General features: G+C 43.4%; 2 protein-coding genes across 2 annotated transcripts in view; one reads left to right on the top strand and one right to left on the bottom strand.

The window, feature by feature from the left end:
- MRPS26 (mitochondrial ribosomal protein S26) overlaps positions 1-23504 on the bottom strand; it is a 47003-nt gene that overhangs the window by 10364 nt on the left and 13135 nt on the right. The window lies entirely within an intron of this gene.
- On the top strand, positions 16345-20812 carry LOC127540805 (vasopressin-neurophysin 2-like). The gene is made up of 3 exons (XM_051965671.1): positions 16345-16522; positions 18907-19108; positions 20545-20812. The coding sequence occupies exons 1-3, from the start codon at positions 16403-16405 to the stop codon at positions 20730-20732; spliced, it is 510 nt and encodes a 169-aa protein (XP_051821631.1). The 5' UTR covers positions 16345-16402; the 3' UTR covers positions 20733-20812.

Here is a 23504-nt window from a genome sequence, read left to right as displayed (position 1 = left end):
CCTGCTTGTTTCACTCAGCATCAGTTCATGTAAGTCTCTCCAGGCCTTTCCAAAATCTTCCTGCTGGTCATTTCTTACCAAACAATAATATTCTGTAATATTCATATACCACAATTTATCCAGCCATTCTCCAATTGATGGGCATCCACTCACTTTCCAGTTTCTGGCCACTACAAACAGGGCTGCCACAGACATTCTTACACATACAGGTCCCTTTCCCTTCTTTAAGATCTCTTTGGGATATAAGTCCAGTAGTGACACTGCTGGGTCAAAGGGTATGCACAGTTTGATAACTTTTTGAGCATAGGGGAATGGCTTCTAATGAGACACTAACAGTAAGGTACTCTCTCCCTGAGGCACAAGAAAGTATTCCAGATGCCAGTTTAGTGCCTGGTTCTGGAGAGGAGAGGTCTCAAGCCCTGGGAAAGCTGGGTCCAAGTGAAAAGCAAATGGATATTGGGAATTGGGATAAGCAGATATGGAGGAAAATAGAGGGATCTGGGTGAGCCACCTTTTGCCATTGGAGAGAATATTCATATAGTAGCCAGATTTGGGAACAATTAAATGACTGAGACAATTGTCGGTGGCCCCCAAATCCCAGAAATTGGTATACAAGGGGATTCTTGGGTTTCACCATCGGCCCGGTGTGTGGGGTATTCAAGGACCAGCGTCTCTGGTGGGAAGGCAGCTGAGCCCTTCTGAGCGCTGCCGCTTTGATGTCTGCCTGTCACCCACCTTCTACCTGTGGCTCCCACCTGTAGCACAAGCAAACTGGTTAAACCAGGTGGGGAATTGGGAGGGTTTCTAGTCCAAGAACAGAAGGCTTCCTTTGGTAGAAAGGGTGGATGAGAACAATCTGGTGGGCTTGAAGGCAGTTGAGGATGTAAAGCTTGGTCAGAGCTTTCCGAGGTTACCCACTCATCAGAGGTTGTTCCTGGCCATCTGCACTTCTGTCTCCCTACTGGGCTTCAGTGGTTCTGTAAGGCAAAGTGAGACTGACTCCACACCTGCTCCCCTGTGATATCGGTTACCTGTGAAGATGATGACCTAGAAGGATGCCTCTGACGTCTTCGATCGCCAATCTCACAGGGTTCGCTGCCTTTTTTAAGAGGTGGCTGTGCCATGGAAGGTACTCAGGGCCCTGCGCCTGAAGCCGGGAAGACAGAGCTCAGACAGGAAGCAGCTGTGGGAGCTTTCCTCACCTGTAAAATAAGGGGAAGTGGGAAGTGGCAAAGCACTCAAGCATCTTTCCCAAGAAAGCCCCAAATAAGGTCCTGAAGAATCTGACATGCTTAAAAAGGGGCAGAACAATAATACCTTGGAAGAAATGGGGCTCCCATTTTTTAGAAGCTCAGAGCTTACAGGAGCCCTCAACCAGAAAGATTCTGGGATCTGACTTCGTGTTCTTGCTGCAACGAGAAAGGGCTGTAGTTGGGACAGAGCCAGAGTGAGATCCAGTCAGTTTGGACCGGGGCTGCCAAAGAGACAGGTGGATTCAGCCTCCTTTGTAGTGAGACAGGAAGAAAGAGTGCGACTGAGAAGCGGCCCTTTCTGTCCGCAGCCCACACCTCGTCTGCTGTGCTGGGGGCACTCAGAAATCAAGAAAGCATAGAATAAGTTAGCTAATTCCTGGCATCCCCACAAGCCCAGTAGGTATGGAGGAGAGGACCAAGATGGGGTTGTCAAAGAATCCGAAGGGAAGGCAGGGATCCCCAAGATCCTGCCAACTGCCGTGGGTTGGATCTCTGGGGATGAGTTGGGCCGTCCTTTTCCCTCCTTTTTCCATTTAAATAACATTGAGAGTTGTTGATAATGATTTAATAGAATTTCATCTCTCTTTTCCTTCTCTTTCTCCCTTTTGTTTTTTCTACCTCGTTTTCTGTAAAACTGTACTGCTTGAGTGATGGGCTTGTTACCCTCTCCCCACGCCCACTATCACATCATTCTGAACCTTGAAAAATGGTCATTTGAAGATCAGTGATGATGCTTGGTGATGACATTGTAATGAATTCTGGCTCGGACTGCCAGACTGCTTTTTGCAAATGGCAAGCTATAATAGGCAAAGGGGGAGTCATCAGGCTTTGTACTGGTGGTTTGTCAGTTTGGAGGGGGGTTGCCCATATGACTGAATGAAGGAGATGATGAGTGTGGAGAGTCATCTCTGGGGGCTGCGTTTGGCCAATTCAGTCATGTAGAACATTAAAAGATGTTCACGTAGCAAACCAAAAACTCATTTGATGATTGGTTAATCACAGCTGGGTGGGTTGACTAATAGAAAGGATCTGCTGGGTTATTTAATTCTGATTCAACATCTGGCTAAAGTCAGCTTGACAAAAGGTCAAGACCATAAAGAATATGGTATTGAAACTTGAATGTTTTGAGCCCAATGGTAGGTCTCAGGGCAGGCTGATCATTAAGATATGTAAGCATTTTGAACTGGGAGGTAGCAAGAACAAGACCCAAGTGATCCCAGGTCTAATCTTTAAAAAATGTTTATTAAAAACAAAAGCTATTAAAAAAAACAATCAACCCAAATCCAAAAGCCAACATGTTCAACATCATATTGAAGGTATTATACAGATGATCTTTGGTCTCTTATTGTTTTGGAAGCAAAAAGGCTTGAGTTCTCCAAGTCCCATATTATGTGAAGCTTTTCCCATATGGGAAAAATTAATTAATGCCTGAAAATGTGGCTATGGATATAACTTTCCTCAGATGTTGAATCAGAATTAAAGGTGTTTTAAAATAAATTTTAATTCAAAATCTTGTCAATCAGAAAGCTCAACGGGGGATTTTATTTTATTTTATTTTTTTTAAATTTTTTATTTAATAATTACATTATATTGACACTCATTTCTGTTCCGATTTTTTTTTCCCCTCCCTCCCTCCACCCCCTCCCCTAGATGGCAAGCAGTCCTTTATATGTTGGATATGTTGCAGTATATCCTAGATACAATATATGTTTGCAGAACCGAACAGTTCTCTTGTTGCGTAGGGAGAATTGGATTCAGAAGGTATAAATAATCCGGGAAGAAAAACAAAAATGCAGATAGTTCACATTCGTTTCCCAGTGTTCTTTCTTTGGGTGTAGCTGCTTTTGTCCATCATTTATCAATTGAAACTCAGGTCTCTTTGTCAAAGAAATCCACTTCCATCAAAATATGTCCTCATACAATATCGTTGTCGAAGTGTATAATGATCTCCTGGTTCTGCTCATTTCACTTAGCATCAGTTCATGTAGGTCTCTCCAAGCCTCTCTGTATTCATCCTGCTGGTCATTTCTTACAGAACAATAATATTCCATAACATTCATATACCACAATTTACCCAGCCATTCTCCAATTGATGGGCATCCATTCATTTTCCAGTTTCTAGCCACTACAAACAGGGCTGCTACAAACATTTTGGCACATACAGGTCCCTTTCCCTTCTTTAGTATTTCTTTGGGATATAAGCCCAATAGAAACACTGCTGGATCAAAGGATATGCACATTTTGATAATTTTTTGGGCATAATTCCAGATTGCTCTCCAGAATGGTTGGATTCGTTCACAGCTCCACCAACAATGCATTAGTGTCCCAGTTTTCCCGCATCCCCTCCAACATTCATCATTATTTTTTCCTGTCATCTTAGCCAATCTGACAGGTGTGTAGTGGTATCTCAGAGTTGTCTTAATTTGCATTTCTCTGATCAATAATGATTTGGAACACTCTTTCATATGAGTGGTAATAGTTTCAATCTCATCCTCTGAAAATTGTCTGTTCATATCCTTTGACCATTTATCAATTGGAGAATGGCTTGATTTCTTATAAATTTGAGTCAGTTCTCTATATATTTTGGAAATGAGGCCTTTATCAGAACCTTTAACTGTGAAAATGTTTTCCCAGTTTGTTGCTTCCCTTCTAATCTTGTTTGCATTAGTTTTATTTGTACAAAAGCTTTTTAATTTGATGTAATCGAAATTTTCTATTCTGTGATCAGTAATGGTCTCTAGTTCATCTTTGGTCACAAATTTCTTTCTCCTCCACAAGTCTGAGAGATAAACTATTCTATGTTCCTCTAATTTATTTATAGTCTCGTTCTTTATGCCTAGGTCATAGACCCATTTTGATCTTATCTTGGTATATGGTGTTAAGTGTGGGTCCATGCCTAATTTCTGCCATACTAATTTCCAATTATCCCAGCAGTTTTTATCAAATAATGAATTCTTTTCCAGAAGTTAGGGGCTTTGGGTTTGTCAAACACTAGATTGCTATAGTTGACTATTCTGTCTTGTGAGCCTAGCCTTTTCCACTGATCCACTAATCTATTTCTTAGCCAATACCAAATGGTTTTGGTGACTGCTGCTTTATAATATAATTTTAGATCAGGTACAGCTAGGCCACCTTCATTTGATTTTTTTTTCATTAATTCCCTTGAGATTCTCGACTTTTTATTGTTCCATATGAATTTTGTTGTTATTTTTTCTAGATCAATAAAATATTTTCTTGGAAGTCTGATTGGTATAGCACTAAATAAATAGATTAGTTTAGGGAGTATTGTCATCTTTATTATGTTCGCTCGGCCGATCCAAGAGCACTTAATATTTTTCCAATTATTTAAGTCTGACTTTATTTGTGTGGAGACTTTTTTATAATTTTGCTCATATAATTCCTGACTTTCCTTTGGTAGATAGATTCCCAAATATTTTATGGTATCAACAGTTATTCTGAATGGAATTTCTCTTTGTATCTCTTGCTGTTGGGTTTTGTTGGTGATGTATAAAAATGCTGAGGATTTATGGGGATTTATTTTGTAGCCAGCTACTTTGCTAAAATTATGAATTATTTCCAATAGCTTTTTGGTAGAATCTCTGGGGTTCTCTAGGTATACCATCATATCATCTGCAAAGAGTGATAGTTTGGTTTCCTCATTGCCTACTCTAATTCCTTTTATATCTTTCTCGACTCTTATTGCCGAGGCTAGTGTTTCTAATACGATATTAAATAATAATGGTGATAGTGGGCAACCTTGCTTCACTCCAGATCTTACTGGGAAAGGTTCCAGTTTTTCTCAACGGGGGATTTTAGAGGGATGATCTTAGATCTTAGTTGTTGATGCTATTATTCCCACCACTTACTGACCAGCTACATTCTCAGGCAAACTGGACATATCAAATAGGGATGCAGAATAGCAGAGAAGGCTAGCTTATAATCTCAGCCTAAAGAATACGGCAATCATATTGGCATCTGGGGCTGGAGTTGGGTAGATTTGAGTTCAAATCCAGCCAATTATGTTTACAAGCTGTGGGACTCTGGGCAAATCATTTAGCCTCTATCTTAACTTTATCGTCTATGATGTGGGGTTAATAATAGCTCCTGCCTCCTAGGATTGTTGTCTGGTTAAAATATCTGTAAAATATTTTGTCAACCTTAAAGCACTAAATAAATGTGAACTGTTACATGTTTCTGTGTCATAGTCACAGCTAATGACTTCGAGTTCTGTACTTTCTCAATAGCCAAGAAGCACATTTTGATTGTACCATTTGGCTTTGTCTCAGTCTCTAACTAGGGAGCCACCAGAGAAGTCAGTTTTTCTGAGAATCAGAGGTCCAAGACGGGGCAAAGCTTGCAATAGAAGGGACTGTAAGAGAGAATCAGAACTGACTCTGGTTTCAAGTTCAATTTCTCTGTCACAGAGGCCGATAGTAATGCTTTGTCAGCTTCTCATTTCTGACTGCCTCCCACAAAATGCATGCCTCTATTGGCTAAGGAGAGGAGTTGTTTCAAGTCTTATGAAGATGTTTTGAGGATTTCATTATCAAAGGATCCCTGTAAGATAATGCAATTGGCTACTATCATGGCTACAAATAGTTCACCTTTTCAAAAATCACAGTTGAAATGAGGGCTTTAATTATTACACATAAAATTTGCTGTTGATCCCTTTATTTTAGAAAAGATGAATTGGAAGATTTGGAGGGAATTCATCCTCTAATTAATTTTGTTTTCCAAACTAGAGGGATCAAAGAGATAGCACTACTAAGTTGCCCCCAATATAATTCTTCAGTCAGAAACAGAAAGTGCGTAAGGGACTACAGCCATAGGAGAGAGCCATGAAAGGAAAGTGGGGAGTGGAGCCAGTGAGATTTGAGTATCAAAAGAATGCACTCACCAGTGGGATTCTCAATTGGATATTGTCATCTATTTCTGACACCCAAAATGGTGGAAATAATCCACAGAGACACCTGCACTACAACCTGAGGAAAAGAAAGCACAAAACATTGTATTTAGGAATAAACATTTTACCATGATGGAGTGCAAGGAGGGAGCCTGAGGTCTCGATCTCTCTTTAAGCAAATTTTGCAAAGATATTTTGTACATCAGCACAAACAGAGAAGACATTACCAGTTAATTTTCAATATGCAAGGAAAAGGAACACTGGATATCTTGACTTCCTGGAACAGTAAAGCAATTTACAATTGCATGTATCTTCCTGGGTCTGTATCCATTTGTACTTTTATCTGCGAGCTACTACAGGGCAGTTAGAACCAAGGACTCCTCCATTGTCAGATCTTCCATTTAGGATTTATAGGAAAATCCCTCCCCTCCTTAGTAAAACATTTCAGGTCCAGGTCTCCTGGGGGTAGACAGAGGCTGGACTCCTCTTGTCTTTGGTATCTGGGTTATCAGGAAGGGGTTGGAATGAGCAACACTTTGCATCTTTGAGGTCCTGTTTTGATCACAAGTGGAGTAGGTCTGACAAAGCCCCCATTTTGCCTTGCTTTTACCCTCGGTGGTAGATGCTGTTCTCTTTTGCTGGGTCAGCCGGAATTAGGTCTGGAGACAAAGCAGTCTCACTCTCCAGGCGGAAGCCACCTTGCTGTTTGCCTGATGTGGCTTTGATTGCTGTCCCAAGCTTCCCCACCTGCAGGGTTGTGCTGCACTGAGAACCATGGCTGGCTTTGTGTGAGCTAACTGGGTTGGGTACTTAGCAGGCTGTAAGGGCACTCAAGTCAAATCAAGTCAGCAAGCATTTGTTAAACAGGCATTATGTCCCAGGGCCCATGCTAAGCAGACACAATGGTCAGAGAACAAAAAGAGCCCAATCAGTCTCTGCTCTCAAGGAGCTCAGGGTCCAGTGTAGTAGACATGCAAACGGCTATGCACAAACAAGAGAGACAAGATAAATTAGAATCTTAGTGTTCAGCAGTGGGAGAGAGGTTCCCTTCCAAGGAGCTGAGAGAAAGCTGCACTGTGATTTCTCTCAGCTATCCCCCTGTGTCATCTCTCCATAGCCCTTCATCTCCAGTAGTTATCCACTTTGTCCATCTTAGCTTGCAACCTGAATTCTCTTTAGACCCTAGTGACCCCAGTCCCTAACGTCAGTGACAGCGTTCTGATCTTGTATTATCTGTATCACTTTTCCTCAGTCCGAGGCTCCCATTCCTGTGCTCAGAATTCAAAGCACTCTAAAGTCAGGAAAAAAACCAGGTAAGACAAAGTCATAGAATCCACAGCAAGGACTAAGGACGTGTGAATGTCAGGCGCTGTAGGGAGGGCAAGCGGGAGGACCATTGGATTGATCCATTAAGAGATCACTGATGACCTTAAAGAACGTAGCTTCAGGATTACTGTCCCAGTCAGAAGCCAGAGAGCGAAGGAGAGCAATGGGTGAGTAAGTAGAGAGAGCAAGCGTGAAAATCGTTTTCTAGGAATGTAGTTGTCAAAGGCAGGGTGGTGGAGGGAGGGATGGGTTCTAAGGCCCTTTCCAGCTTTGATACGTTGAATGTTGCATCTGATTCTGGACAGATCCTAGGAGGGGATGGATGATGGCCCTCGGGGGAGAAGGACCAAAAGGGGCAAGAAACTCTCATACAGAGAGTGACAATGGGGGAGGTTGGTTCAATCAGAACCGAGCAGCAGAGGCTCCTTCCAGGGAGCACAACATTCCAGATGTATGACTGGAAGGTGGGAAGCTTGGTTAGAATTAGGGCCTCCAGGTGCCTTTAATCTGTGGAAGCTTGGAGAAGAGGGCAGGGAGATGCACAATAATCCATGAAGTTTGGAAAGGAAGAAGAGGAGGGCCAGAGAAAGGTGAAGAGTAATCACCTGGGCTGAGAGGGTCAAGGGCAGAGGATCCATGATGTCTGACATCTGCCTGTGTAGCCTTGAAGAAGTCAATGCTCTTAGCCCAGCCGGCCCTCGCAGACGTCACCAGCCATGCAACGGAGCCGGGGGAACACAGCTCTGTGACTTGTAGACTGGGAGCCCCCCTTCCCCTGCACATCGTTCAGCCTCTAAAGCTCTCTCCTCCATCCTTTCCTCTCTCTCCCACTGACGTCACCCTCACTTGGCTCTTCAGTGCTATCTGCCTGGACCGTTACAGTGGCCTGATTACCTGGTCTCTGTGGGCCAAGCTCTGGAAGGGCCAGGTCAGATGGGCGGACCTGGGCTTTATATCCCCAGACCTTGGGTAAAAGCAGGGGTACAACTGCATGCCAGGGGTGGGAAGTCAGAGCAGAGAGGGAAGGGCACCTTCACTCAAGTGGCACAGGTGGCAGCACCTGGGATCCGGGCCCAAGGGGACTGTGAGCTCCGTGCTGGGGCTTGGATGGGGTGAGGGGGGAGCACTTGGTGTCATGGCAAAGCCCCCCTTTTCATCCTTCAAAGGAAGAACCTAAAATCTGGAAGGGCCAGGGAGTCAAAGACAAATGGTTTTTCTTTGTTGGTCCATCAAGAGCTCAGCTTCTTCCCCCTGTTCTTTTTCTTTCTTTCTTTTTCTACAATTGTAAAACCTTTTGTTCCAATTTTCCCCTCCTTCCCCCCACCCCCTGTCCCAGATGGCAGGCAGATGAATACATGTTAAATATGTTAAAGTATAAATTAAATATAAGTATACATGTCCATACAGTTATTTTACTGTACAAGAAGAATTGGAATTTGAAATAGTGCACAATTAACCTGTGAAGGAAATCAAAAATGCCGGCGGACAAAAACAGAGGGATTGGGAATGCTATGTAGTAGTTCACACTCATTTCCCCTGTTGGTCATTTCTTACAGAACAGTAATATTCCAAAACATTCCTATATCACAATTTATTCAGCCATTCTCCAATTGATGGGCATCTACTCACTTTCCAGTTTCTGGCCACTACAAACAGGGCTGCCACAAACATTTTGGCACATACAGGTCCCTTTCCCTTCTTTTAGATCTCTTTGGGATATCAGCCCAGTAGTAACACTATTCTTCTCCCTGTTCTAAAGCCAGTCATACCTCCTTTTACCTACTATAGAAAGTACAGCTCCTGGGCCCCCACATCTCTGAGCTCTGGAGCTGCACCCAAGAGCCCCCACCTTCTTCCTGGGCCTGATTGCCCTAAGTGATGCTGGGTAGTGCCTTCCTCAGTGCTAACTCACCCAGTGCTTCCATTAACCTTTGGGGGCCCTCAGGAGACAGGCCCAGGTTCATCATTCCCTGCTTAGAATTCCAGACACAGCCAGGCACTAATCTGCATTAAGACTCAGTAATAAAGAGCTGGGCCAATTGTGTGTGATCTCTTCCTGTCTCCCTGCTTTTCATTCTCCCTTTGCCCTTCTTCTTGTTGCCTGCTCAGGAGCTGGGCCCTTTCCATCTCCCCCAAGTTGCAGAGGTCAGATCTCAGCCCACCATTCATTCTACTTTCTCCTGCCACTATCTAGCGTGGGGTGGAGGGCTAATCCAGGCTCCTTTAGCTTCCAGTCCTTGCCCCAAGACCTCAGGAAGCCTCACACAGTTCCCCACATGCTCTTCACCTCCTGCGTTTCCCTCCAAGTTATCCAAATCCCTCACAAACCCCAAACCTGCACCTCCTGCACGAACACATCCCAAATCTGGCACGTGGGAGGAAGGGGACAGATGGGGTCGAGGAGACCCTGACTCCGGGGCCTCATGGATCCTGTAGCTGGGACATAGCTGAGGGCTGGGCCACCTGTTTTATTGGATGGTAATGGGGATCCTGGGATCCGCTCTGTAAAGGGGTATGTGGAGAAAAGGCTTCTTTTGACCCCCCCCCAGATGGGAGGAACATAGATTTGACGTTGTAAGCAACCAGAGAGGTCAGTGGGTCCAATTTGCCCAAGGTCACGCAGTTAATCTCTGAAAGCCATGGGATTTTAACCTGGGCCCTCTGATTTCCAACTTCTCTCATCTCCAGGCTGGGTCCCCCCTTTGCCTGAGGGCCAGGCTCTGGGTCATGAGAGGAATCTGGCAGAGTTGAGATTGCCCTTCTCAGGGCGTGGCCTGGCACTGGACCGAGCTGTTTGCCCGGTGGCTGAACAGGAAGGGGATGACCAGGGTCGGGGGCCAAGGAGGGAGCACCTCTGGCCATATTATCCATGGAAAACCAAGCCTTCAGTGCCTTGGAAGGGAATGCCCAGGCCCCTCCCAGTCCCCTAGCCCAGAGCCTAACATTCACAGGAGAGAGGCCTTTTAATCTAACTCCTGATTTCTCTTTAGAAAAAAATATCTCCTTGTTTTCCCAGAGAAAAAAAGGTGAGACTCAGAAAGACAATGACATGGTCAATGTTACACATTCAGTTAGTGGTAACTCCAGGACCAGAATCCAGAACCTCAGGTCTGCTGACCACCAATGCAGGGATTATTTTCCTGCATCGGGATTTCCCATCATTCTCCATTCCCGGTGATAGGACACCCTCCCAAAAACCTTTCAAAAACCAAGAGTCTCAGCAGCTCAGGATATCTATCAGCTCCTGACCCTCAACAAGCCCTGAGCAAAAGGTTAGCACAGAGCAGGGTTCTACTTGGGAATTCTAACTTGGAGCGGAAGTATGGGAAGAACCTCCCTCAGAAAGCGCTGCCCCAGGTGGTCCAGGAAAGCTCCCATCTGGCGCCCACCTTTATCTCTACTGTCTTGAACTCTCTGTGCCCTTTCAAAACAGGACATGGTACCTTGGAAGGAACACTAAGCCAGGAGGCAAGAGACCTTTCTCTTGCTAGACCTGGCTCTGCTGGGTGACTTTTAGATAAATCCACAGCCTTTTCTGAACCCTAATTTCTTTGTTTTATAAATGAGGAGGTTGAACTAGATGGCCTTCAAGGCCCCTTCCAGTTTTGGAATTCTGAGGTCAGCCTGGAAAATCAGCCTGGCAGAGATCAGGCACCAGGCCCAAGGGCAGGGGCTGCCTGGGCTGTAAAGGAAGGAACTTATTTCCTGAACAGTGAGACTGGAAAGCTTATCCTGGCAAGGCAGTCCAGGGCCCAGGTATCCGGACCCAGATTCTGTTTCTGGGATCCTAGGGGGCAGGGGGCACAGTGGGTATTGGTCTGCCCTGTCATGTCCAGGATAGGGAGGAGAGAAGGAGGGAAGCTGGACTCCTGAGTATGATGGAGGAGAAACTCAGCAGGATCAGGGCTGTGGGGGGACCCCTGAATGTTATAGGAGGAGGGGTGACATCTCCTGCCATTCAGCTCAATAGCTGCTAGGGGGAAAAGGCCATTCCCGTCCCCTCTTCCTGCAGTCTCAGCCTTTCCATTGCTGTTTCAATGAAAGTGGCCTGAGGTGGGAGGTGAGAAGGACCCTTCTTGAGTTCCTGAGTCTGTCCTGATGGCCTGATTTCATCCCCCCTCTTTCCCATTGTTCTTCTAGGCAGACCTGATCTCCAAGGCAAGTGAAGTCCCTGGAGGTATTCCCTTTCCTTCACTTCCATTCCTTCCCCTTCTCCCAGTTCACATCCCCCTGCCTTAGCCATGCTGATGCACTAATTAGGTCCATGATTCCCTACTGCATGTTAATGCCATGTTCCTAGGCTTCCCCAGTGGCCAGGGTTAGGGGGGGTCAGCAAAGCTGTCTACCCATGAGACTCCCTCTCATCTCCCTCCTCACAAAATTATTCCCCAATTCCCCTTCGTCCCCTGAATCTCTTCTCTTCCACTAACCAGGGGAAAAACGCAGATGGAGGTGATAGGGGAGACAACGATTCTTCAAAATCCTTATTGAACATTTCCACTTGAATATCCTACCATTACAGTGAAAATGAATAAGACTGGCCCCTTCTTGGAGTACCAATCTGGGAGAGAACACTGTTTCTGTTCTGAATCAGGGACCATGAAAATTAGAACCCATAAGCCAAATTTCACTTAGTTTAGTGAAATTGCATGGGGATGCCTTTGAGGAAAAATTAGTTTAGAATATAAAACACCAGAGTCATGAAATTAGAATGAAAATATAGAATGGTTTAAGATCATTGACATTTCCCCAATACTTTCCACTATATTTTCCCTTTGTACCTACAAAAATATCAGGCTATGTCAAGTAGAATGGGAGTAGTGGTCAACACAATTTGACTTTGCTTTTTTTTTTGTTAACAAGTAAAAACTCTTTTGGCTTAAGTGACTGGTTTTCTCTGTGGGGTTTTTTAACAACCTTAAAAAGTCAATAGAGCCTAAATCAAGTTCTTTGTATTTATCTCTCAATCTGCTTTTCCACTTCACTTCAGGATTTCTATCTGTGGCACAACCATCCACCCAGTCTCCTACTTTCAAAACCTTTTTTTAAAATGTCCAATCTCTATCCATTAGCTCTTACATTGCTGCCTTCAAAAATGATGGACTTTCTCCATCCTTAAGAAACTTTCATCTGATCCTACAATCCTTTCAAGCTATTGTCCTATTCTTCTTGCTTACTTTTCACTACTTCCAAGAAAAAAGTTGTATAAACTCATATATCCACTTCCTTTCCTTTTACTTTTCAATACCTGGTGATCTGGCTTCTTAGTTCAATCACTTGACTAAACTGCTTTTTCCAAGCTTACCATTGATCTCCCAATTTTTTTCTCTGCATGGTTGACATTGTTGACTTCTCCCTTCTTTGAATTCCCCTTTTTTCCTTGTTTCTTGACAAACTTCTTTGCCTGTTCCCAACAGAGTATAGCAGCAAGAGAATTCTATTTTAAATAATTGTAGACAATATAAAATATTTGGGAGTCTACCTGCCAAGACAAACCTAGGAACTATATGAACACAATTACAAAACCTTTTCATACAAATGAAGTTAGATGTAAAGAATTGGAAAAATATCAATTACTCATGAGTAGTTCAAGTTAATATATTAAAAATGACAATTCTATCTAGTCTACTTATTCAATGCTATATCAATCAAACTGCCAAAAATATTTTAAGGATCTAGAATTTTTTTTTTACAAAATTCATATAGAAAACAAAAGGCCAAGAAAATCAAGGAGATTAATGAAAAAAATACAAAGGATTGTGACCTAGCTATACCAAACCTAAAACTAACAGTCATCAAAACTAATTGATATTGGCTAAGAACAGAGTGATGTATCAGTGAAATAGGTTAGGTTCACAAGACATAATAGTCAATAACTATAGTAATCTACTGTTTGATAAACTCAAAAACTCCAGCTTTTGGGATAAGAACTCATTATTTGACAAAAATTGCTGGGAAAAGTGGAAAACAGTATGGCAGAAACTAGGAGCATTGGCCAATATCTTACACGTTATACAAAAATAAGGTGAAAATGGGTATCTGATTTATACATAAAGGGTGGCATTTTAAGCAAATTAAGAGAGCAAAGGATAATTTACTTTGTCATATCTTTGGTGAAGGGAGGAATTTACGACCAAAGAAGAAACAGAGAACATTATGACATGCAAAATGCTTAATTTTGACTACATTATATTAAAAAGGTTTTACACAAACAAAATCAATGCAGACAAGATTAAGAACTGGGAAATCATTTTCACAGTCAGTGTTCCTGGTAAAGGCCTCATATCTAAAATATATGAAGAACTGAGCCAAATTTATAAGAATAGAAGACATTCCCCAACTGATAAATCATCAAAAGATATGAACAGACAATTTTCAAACAAAGAAATTAAAGCCACCCTATGGAAAAATGCTCTAAATCACTATTGATAAGAAAAATACAAATTAAAACAACTTTTTTTTTTTAACAGTCTGGAATGTTTTTCTCACCTCTGCTTTTTAAAAACTGTTGGTTTCTTTCAAGACTGTGTTCAAATCTTACCTTCTTTGTGAAGTTTTTTTGAAGTCCCTTTCACTGCTAGTGTTTCCCCTTCCCATTATCATTCTATCTGCTCTATGTGCACTGTGTATGTACTCATATGTGTGCATGGTGTCTTCCCATTAGAATATAAGCTCTTTGAGGGCGAAGATTATTTCACTTTTATCTTTGTATGCTAATACCTGTCACGGGCAAGGAGAAGGATCAGTGTGGTATGGTAGGAAAAACATTGGTCTGAGTTTAAATTCTGTCTCCGAAACTCATCAGTTGTGATACTCACCACCTCTGATACTTAGGGCAAGCCATATAACCTATCTTGGCTTTAGTTTTTCATCTATAAAATGAGGAGCTGAGACAAGATAGCCTCTGATTCTAAATCTATGATCTCATAGATAAATGCCTATTGAATGATTATTCAATTATTCAAACTTCTTTTCCTGGAATTAAAGGTCCTCTTCTGCCATCGGTTGCAGTTAGTCTCACTTCACTCTCTCCATGACTTTTTTACTATATCCCAATTGGAAATAGACTTGAGGAGAAAGGGAAAGAGAAAAGATGGAGAAGCCATTGAACAGAGCAAATTAGAGGTTTAGGTTAGTCCAAGCACCAAAGTGATAGGCACAGAGAATTTGAACATGATTCTAAATATCTGACCTTGGGACCCTTAGCTCTCAAATTGGTTGGGAACAAAGAAGCCCCTCCATCCTCATCACTTTTCCTGAAACCAAAAGTTGAGGAAAGACGTGCAAAAGAGATCTGGGAAAAGCTTTCTTAAGAAGAAGCCTTCAATTGGGGATCATGGGATATTCCCTCGCTAAGCATATTCTTTTTACAATTTTTGCTTATTAAGAAGAGAATATGTTGTTGAGCTATCAGGTCTGTGTCACTCTGATGCCTCTGAAAGAGCTCCGAGTCCAACTTAAGTAAAGATATTATAATGATACTTACACATTCAATGCCCAGCCAAACAAAACAAGGATTTTTATAGAGAAAATGATACTGATCACATGCTAAAATATGTAAATTCTGAGTTAAAGGAGGAGTTGCTAAAGATCGTGAAGCCTCAGTAGAACTGCACATATAGTTACATGGACTGCATACAGAAAAACCCACTGAGGGGACATTACTGTATGATGATGATATGATAACTAGCGAGTAAAGGATAGCGAAGAAGGGGAACTGAGCAGGCACCATGTCGGGGGAAAGATATATTGAGGGTTATAGTCCAATGTCATGGTCTATATCCTGTTGAGGCTACTTTCTTACTGGCCAATTTCTACGTCATGTTTGGTGATAACAGTTGTATGGGATCCTAGTGGTGTGGTTACAGAATGTGCTGACCTGCTCATTGCTCTAGTGATACTCATGAATAATGGTTTCTTTGAGGCTCAGGGCTGGAGACAGATTTGGGCTGGCATGGGCTGAAGACAACAATCAGAATTCTACCATCCTGGCGGCGTGGCTCATCCTGGGCTCCTGGAATAGAGCTCTGTCCAGATCTATTTCCCACTCCCAGGGTTTTCTAAGATGGAAAGAAGATGGACATGGAGTACAGTACATAGCCATCACCTTTAGGGCTGGTTGCTTCTTCCTGAGACCTCTGAGCACAGCCAATAGTTTGTGCTCCTTCCCAACTGCCTCCACATTGCTTCTAGAACCCTGGGATGCCCTTTCCATAGTCCCCCTCCCCTCAGGGGCTTGGGGCTCTGACAAAGGGAAAGCTTTTGTATTCTAGGTTTCTCTTTAACCCTTGGGGTGGAGAATCAGAATCATGAAGGCTGAATGGAAAGTCCAGAGAATGCTCCTCAATCACCCAAATAGGCTCAGGCCCTACCATCTCCCCTCAGAGAGAAAGCTCCGGGAACACAGACAGTTCTGCCAGAGGCATACTCAGGGATGCAGTGACAGGGAGATCTGGGTACATTTCTTCCATACCCGAAGGTTCCTATCACAATTCACAAATAGTAAAGGAGAAATACGTCACTTAGACACATGCATCCACGCACAAAGAGCTGGGTAATCAGAGGCTTCATGTCCAGTCGCTACAAGCAGAAGCTCAGATATCAGCACTCACTTAGATGTCCATACAGACATGCACGATACAGGGGCTTTCACGTGCGCTGGCCCCACACTCACTGGCAGACACAAAGCATTCTCTGAGCATCAGTTTGCCTGCCTGGGATTCCTGGAGAGACACTTGGGAGGTAGAGGATGAGAAAAAGAGGGGGGAGGAAGAGGGGAGGGGGAAGTCAGGGGAAGCTACGTCGTCAAGGCGGTCTCAAAGGGGAAACACTGGTGTATAAATAAACAATGGAAAGTCCTGAAACCACAACCAGAGAAGTCCATGTAGCCCAGTGGCCACAGCCAGAGCCAGCTGCAAAGATGCCAGATACTACTTTGACAGCCTGCTTCTTCTGCCTCCTTGCTTTCACCTCTGCCTGCTACTTCCAGAACTGTCCAAGGGGAGGCAAGCGCGCTCTGTCCGACACAGAACTCCGGCAGGTATGGTCAACCCGGTCAGGGCCCTGTGAATGGGAGGGTGCGTGAGCGCTGGGGCTCCTTAGGACTAAGGAGGGATAGATTTAGAGTTGGAGAGCCTGGCCAGCCTCTCAAGGGCTCTGCAAAAGTGCAAGCAAGGACTAAGGGGACTCATAGATGGCTGCTCAGTGAGGCAAGGATGGGTCGAGGGAAACTAGGAAATTCAGAGTAAGAAGCCTTATGTAAAGAGACTGGAGAGAAAGCATAAGAGAGGAAAGGAAAGTACCTGGGATGCAAAAGGAGAAGCATAAAGATAGAGAGGGAGGTAGAGAGGCAGGCAGAAAAACAGAAAGGGGTTCAGAGCAGAAAAAGGAGCAAAATGAGGCTGGCAGAGAGCAGATTGGGCAGAGAAAGAGTCATCTGGCAGGGAGAGGAAGAAGGGAGCAGAGAGATAGCGTGAGAGAGGGAAAATAGACAAAGGAGAAACGGGAGAGAGAGAAAGGATCCAAGGAAAGACAGACAGAGTTAGAAAGACAGAGAAAGACAGAGACAGGGGCAGATACAGAAAAGCAAGAGAAAGAAGCCTTCAAAGAGAAGCAGAGACAGGCAAATGAAAGCAGGGAAAGAATAAGAAGGAAGCAGCATGATGCAAGGAGATATTGCAAGAAGAAAAATAGTCCAAAGACCGGAAGTGCCAAGGCAGGAAAGGCAGAAAAGTTGGTGTTGAATTGTCCAGTGCGAAGATAGAGCAGTGGAATGGGTTCTTAGGGTCCAGTAGTAATCTCAGAGGGATACTCTTTTCTAGAGAGGCAAATTTTTGGGCTGCCCTGGGTCTCTGCTTGCAAAATCTAGCCCTAGGGTGGTAGCTGCCCTCTCAGAAACCCTCTATTCTCCATAGGTTGGGGCCAGTTAGTCAGGATTTGGCAGCCTCCTCCCATCTGGACCCATAAGTCGCTTTCTGAGCACCAGCGTGATTTCTGTGGGTCCTCAGATGAACAAAGCAGGAGACTGAGAAGGGAGCCAATGTATTCTTAGAGTTATTCAAAGAAGGCAGTGTCAGTTCTCATTGTAATTTTGCTCCCTGCAAAGATCTCCTTCAAAGATTGCTGGATTTCCTTCAAGGTATCTGTGATCTGCTTGGGAGATCTGTGGAACTTACTCCAACAGTGCATATTACATGAATTAAATATGGCCTCCCAATAGATCTTCCATAGAACTTAATCCAGTGGGGTGGGTTTTTTCCTTTAACTCCTTTAGGGGGATATCAGTGAAAATTGAGAGAAATCTTTCCTTACTAGCTGTGCTCTAAGTAAAAGGCTAGTATACTTCCTTTTCTGCTAGATATCTCAACTTGTTACAAGCTACTGCATTTCCTGTCCTTTCCTTCAGTTTTTAGGGGAACTGGAAAATGTTTTTTGAGCTTCTATCCCAAAATTTTTAGTGACTTCTCAAGAGTTTCATTGGCATATTCAGTCTCTCAAGGCAGCTGGGTCTTCTTTCTAAATTGTTTTTCTTGGTTTTCCCCTGGTGTTCTTTCTAAATTATTGTAGGGAGGAAGAGACTGGTTCTATCTTTATGTTTCCTAAGTGAAAATTGTTTGCTTCAGGACCCTGGACAGCAACCTAACTAAGCAACTATTCCTTTAGGGGGCAAAGTTCAGGATGGAGGGGGTGGAGGGAGGCAGAAAAGAGGAGTGAGCTGTTCAATCTCAGGCTAAGAAATAAGCCTAGATAGGCAGGCTTTCCTGAGCAGAATGGAGGCTCACTGACCAAGTGAACACACGGTACTCCAAACCAGAGACCAAGCAACTGACCAGGGCAGACAAAACCCACAGTAACAGGCAGAATCTCTAGGAGAGAATAGAGGGAAAGGGGTAAAAGGAAGAGAAGAAAGCTGAGAAGGAGTGGAGAAGAGGGGAGAAAGAGAGAAAAAAGTAAGTTAAATGAATAGGAGGAGGGCAGATAGGGAAAGCAGGGAAAAGGGAGGAGAGAAGCAAAAAAGAGAAACGGGAGGAGGAGGCTGACAAGAAAGGTGAGGAGCAAGGGATTTAAGAAGGTGTGCTTGGAGTAGAGGACACTGAAGGTCCAAGTCAGGAAGCAAGTGGTTGGGGGACTCAGGTTGTCACTGTTGGCCCAAAACAGACTTTAGGTTCCAGGCTCTAAAACCCTCTAACTCTTTCTATTTCCAGTATTGCAGTCACTGGGTATATTGTTTCCCTGGTTATAGTTTTTTTTTTTTTCATTCTATGGCAGTTTGTAAAAAGTCATCCCTCAGAGTAGTAGCCAAGGGTTGCTCCTTGTGGGAGCTTTTTCATTCTAGCCTGTGTTCTCGCTGTCCTTAGGACTGCTCTGGATTTTTGACTTGCCAGTCTTGACACCTGAAACTCAGGCTCTCTCCCCTCCTCACAGTGCCTCCCATGTGGTCCCGGAAGCAAAGGACGCTGCTTTGGACCGAACATCTGCTGTGAGGAGGAATTGGGCTGCTACATGGGCACTTCTGAGAGCTTGAGGTGCCAGGAAGAAAACTACCTGCTCTCCCCGTGCCAGTCTGGACAGAAACCCTGCGGGAATGGCGGTCGCTGCGCGGCTCCGGAAATCTGCTGCAATGCTGGTAAGAAGCACATGGGGAGTGAGGATTTTCTGCAAGAAGCAACACAAAGGGAGAGGGAGGTGGGAAATATGGAGGCAACATATAGAGAAACCGAGTGGCATGTGAGGGACTATGTGATGAATGGAGAGACTGGCCAGGGCACATGGGGCAGAGCATATGCACTAGCACCGAATAGGAAGGGAACTGGTAGCAGTGCTGGGTGGGAGCTGGTTTGAGGGAGAGCAGAACATTTTCTCAGTTCTTCTCCTGGGTCCAGCTTAATTAGCATAATCACACAATTTTCATGTTTTTTTATTTTCTATGTCCAGTCTTGCAGTCACTCTGTATATTGTTTTCCTGGTTATGCTTTTTTTCATTCTGTAGAGGTTTCTAATGTCACCCCTTATAAGCTTCTCTGAATTCTTCATGTTTATAATTTCTTATGCTCAGTGACACTGCATTCCATTCAAATATTACAGGTTTTGGGATATTCCTCTCACCTCCCACTTGTGCTCCAACTGGGGAGGTGCTGTTAGAATGAGAATTGCATGGGGACAGGAATTTTGTTTTTTAATTAAATTAAAGTTAAATTTTAAAATGTTCATTCATCTTTTATATGTTTCCAAATGAGTTATGCTAGGAGAGAAAAATCCGAGCAAAAACCACACACACACACACACACACACACACACACACACACACACACAAACACACACACACCCCTCCCCACCCTCCCATCCCCCACCCCCCAAAAAAGATGAAAATAGTAGGCTTCAATTCACATTCAGTCTCCATAGTTCTCTCTCTGGATGCAGATGGCACTTTGCACAGAAAATTTACTGGAAATGTCTTGTATCACTGAATGGCTGAGAGCAGCTAAGTCTATCATAGTTGATCATTACATAATCTGTTACTGTGTGCAATGATCTCCTGGTTCTGCTCACTTCCCAGCATCCATTCATGTAAGTCTCTCCAGGCTTTTTAGCCTGCTCATCATTTCTTATAGAAATATTCCATGACATTCATACACCATAACTTATCCAGCCATTCCCCAGCTGATGGGCATCCACTCAGTTTCCAGTTCCTTGCCACTACAAAAAGAACTGCTATAAACATTTTTGTACATGTGGTCTTTTTTCCTTCTTTTAAGATCTCTTTGGGATACAGATCCAGTAGTGGCACTGACTGGGTGGGCATTGGGAACTATAGTCCTCTGGGACAGCACAAGGAGGAGAAGATGCAGATCCAGAAGCTCCAAAGCTCTGAGCTGGGACACTTGGTCCTAAGTGTAATCAGAACATGTCAAGTGAGCCCTATCCAGACACTCCTCCTTAGATGGGGAACAGCTCTCTTCACATCACTTTCTCTGTCTCCTTGCTGGTGGGGACCATCTCCCTTGGAGCATGCAACATTCTAGGATTTAAACTAACTTAGATTCCCCATTTCTAATTGCACAGAAAGCTGCATGGTGGAACCAGCCTGCCGAGAGGAAGCAGGCAGTCGGAGAAGAGCAAGAGCCAGTGAGAAGAGCAATGGAACCCTGGATGGACCCGCCAGTGCCTTCCTCCTTCGTCTGGTACAGCTGGCTGGCCAACAGATGGGTGAGCTGCAGCCACAACCTCAAGAAGAGGAAGTCGCCTATTGAAGGTTCCTGTTCTTCATATGACCTCCCCTACTTCCTATCTTTCCTGCAAATATAAATAAAGATCCTTCACTTGCACTGGGCTCCCTGGCTCTGTCTTTCATCGAGGGTCAGGGTAGGGCAGGGAAAAGATCTGGGCTCCTCTTAATTGGAGGACTTCGGGCAGAGGATGAGTGATTGATTGGCATTCCAGATTGTAGAAATTTTGGACCAGATATGGGTTGGACTTGCAGGTCCCTTCTAGGTCTATGAGTCTGTGTTGCTTTGCAGGATCACCTTACTTCTCCACCTCTGGAATTCCTCCTCAATTTCTCAGAATACATCTATCACCCAAAATCTGGAATCCAGCATCCATTATTCCCTTCCTTCTAGTAGTCACACATGGTTGTCACTAGGATAAACCCCTCTGCGATATCATTCACTCCCATTTTTTCTAGCAGGAGTTCATTCCCACAATTGTTCTTGGTCCCTCCTACCTCTTCTTTCTCTCTTCCACCACCAGTTCCATTCCTTCAATCTTTTGGCCTACCTATTTATTGTTACTGCTTCACTGACAAACTTCCAGAAAAAAGTAGCTTTGATACTACCTCATCATTCATTTTCCTCAGTCCTTTTGCAATCTATCTTTTGTATCCACCACTTTACTCCCAGAGATCGCCCATGACCTCTTAGTTGCCATATCCAATCATCTTTGCTGAGCTCTCATCCTCCTTGAACTCCCTGCAGGAGGAGCATTTAGGATTGTTGTCCACAATCCCTCCTGGATGTTTGTATCTCTCTCCATCTTAGGCACCTAGTTTACTTCCTTATTTCCAATCAGCCAGCTTCTATTCCCACTTCATCCTTCCTCTGACGCCTTAAGGAGAGTATTCTCCAAGAGTCTGGGGTCTACACTTTCCTCCTCGGCAATGTCATTTGCTCCCAAGGTTTTAGCTATGAGTTCTGTGCAGATGATTCACAAATCTCGTTATCCAGCCCTGATCTCTCCAGGGCATCTCCAACTGCCCTTTAATTTGCTCCTCCCGCCATTATGATTTCTGCCAGCATCTCCCCCATTTACCACGTCTCTCAGGTTTGTAATCCTAGAACTTCTTTATAACTCATGTCTCACATCCACTTATTTAATGTTACTCATTTCATCTCTGAAGTACAGCTCGTCTATCCCCTCCTCTCCATTCCCACTAATAGCACGTTATTACAGCCTCTCATTCCCATCTTTTAGACTGTTGCCACAAACTCTTACTAAGCCTTTCTGCCTACACTGCCATCTGTTGCAATTTACCCTCTACATGACTGCCAGAAAATTCTCTGCCCCTGTTACCCCTCTCCTCAATGTTATTTAGGGGTTTCCTATTGCTTAATAAGAAAGCTCTAACTCCTCAGCCTAGCACCCCCAGAGCTTCATAACCTGGCACTTCCTCATCCTTTTCAGCCTTATTTTCTCCTCCACTCTTGCATGTACCTTATGCTCCAAGAATAGCAAACTAATATACTTGACCTCCTCAGCTATATACTCCATAAAGGTAAAGATTTTGTCATGTGAATACTATTTCCCACAGCACTTTTGATAGTGGTTTGCACACAGTAGACACTTAATAAATATTTATTGAATCAGTGAATGCCTTTGCTTTAGATTTTTCTTAAGCCTAGAAATATCCTTCATTCCCTGTTGAATTTCTATCCATAATTAAAGCTCAAAAGCCACCACTTCCAGAAAGCTTTCCCTGAGTTCCAGCTCCCTCCTTAATCTTTATTTACAACTCTCACTCACTTTGGATTATTGTGTTTTAGAATTATCTTACTTTATGTCTTGTTCTCCTAATTGAGTTGTGAGTTCAACTGAGCCAAACAATTCTCCTCTCCATCCCTACCTCTTCTTTGCCCATGGCAGGATGTTGTACAGAGGAGGCATTTATATGTCTATTAAATCGAGCTGAATTTTCTTCTCTAGCCCATCATGCTCAGTGTTTTCTGCTAATAATAAAGGAGTTAGGGACCGGGCCTCTGCTTTCATTGGTATAGGGAGGCCCCAGATAAAAAAAAACTCCTTCTGCCAATATAGATTGCCACATTTTTTGGCAGCTTCATATGTTAGAGAGTTTCTTACTAGGATGGCAGAAAGTAGGTTTTGACCCACACCTAGTACCATATACCAAAATAAGGTCAAAATGGCTCATGATTTAGACATAAAGAATGATATTATAAGCAAATTAGAAGAACAAAGGATAGTTTACCACTCAGATTTGTGGAGAAGGAAGGAATCTGTGGCCAAAGAAAAACTGGTGTTCATATTGAGCACAAAATGGATATTTTTTATTATATTAAGTTAAAAAGGTTTAGTATAAACAAAATTAATGCAGAAAAGATCAGAAGGAAAGCAATAAACTGGGAAAGCATTTTTACATCCAAAGGATCTAATAAAGGCCTCATTTCTAAAACATATAGAGAATTAACTCAAATTTATAAGAATTCAAGCCTTTTTCCAATAGATACATGGTTAAAAGATATAAGCAGACAATTTTCAGATGAAGAAATTAAAACCTTTTCTAGTCATATGAAAAGGTTCTCTAAATCACTATTGATCAGAGAAATGTAAATTAAGACAACTTTAAGGTACCACTCCACACCTCTCAGACTGGCTAAGATGACAGGAAAAGATAATGATGAATGTTGGAGAGGATGTGGAAAAACTGGGACTCTGAAACATTGTTGGTGGAACTGTGAACTGATTCAACCATTCTGAAGAGCAATTTGGAACTGTGTCCAAAGTGCTTT

Source organism: Antechinus flavipes, chromosome 6, assembly GCF_016432865.1.
Source record: "Antechinus flavipes isolate AdamAnt ecotype Samford, QLD, Australia chromosome 6, AdamAnt_v2, whole genome shotgun sequence".
NCBI lineage: Eukaryota > Metazoa > Chordata > Mammalia > Dasyuromorphia > Dasyuridae > Antechinus > Antechinus flavipes.
Note: the sequence above shows the minus strand (reverse complement) of the source record. Positions and strands in the feature narration are given on the sequence as shown.

Bases quoted from the DNA above. Each gene is read 5' to 3' on its own strand.
- LOC127540805 (XM_051965671.1), top strand. From the start codon at position 16,403: ATGCCAGATACTACTTTGACAGCCTGCTTCTTCTGCCTCCTTGCTTTC. The intron at 16,523-18,906 runs GTATGGTCAACC...CCCTCCTCACAG, and splicing joins CCGACACAGAACTCCGGCAG to TGCCTCCCATGTGGTCCCGG. The intron at 19,109-20,544 runs GTAAGAAGCACA...CTAATTGCACAG, and splicing joins GGAAATCTGCTGCAATGCTG to AAAGCTGCATGGTGGAACCA.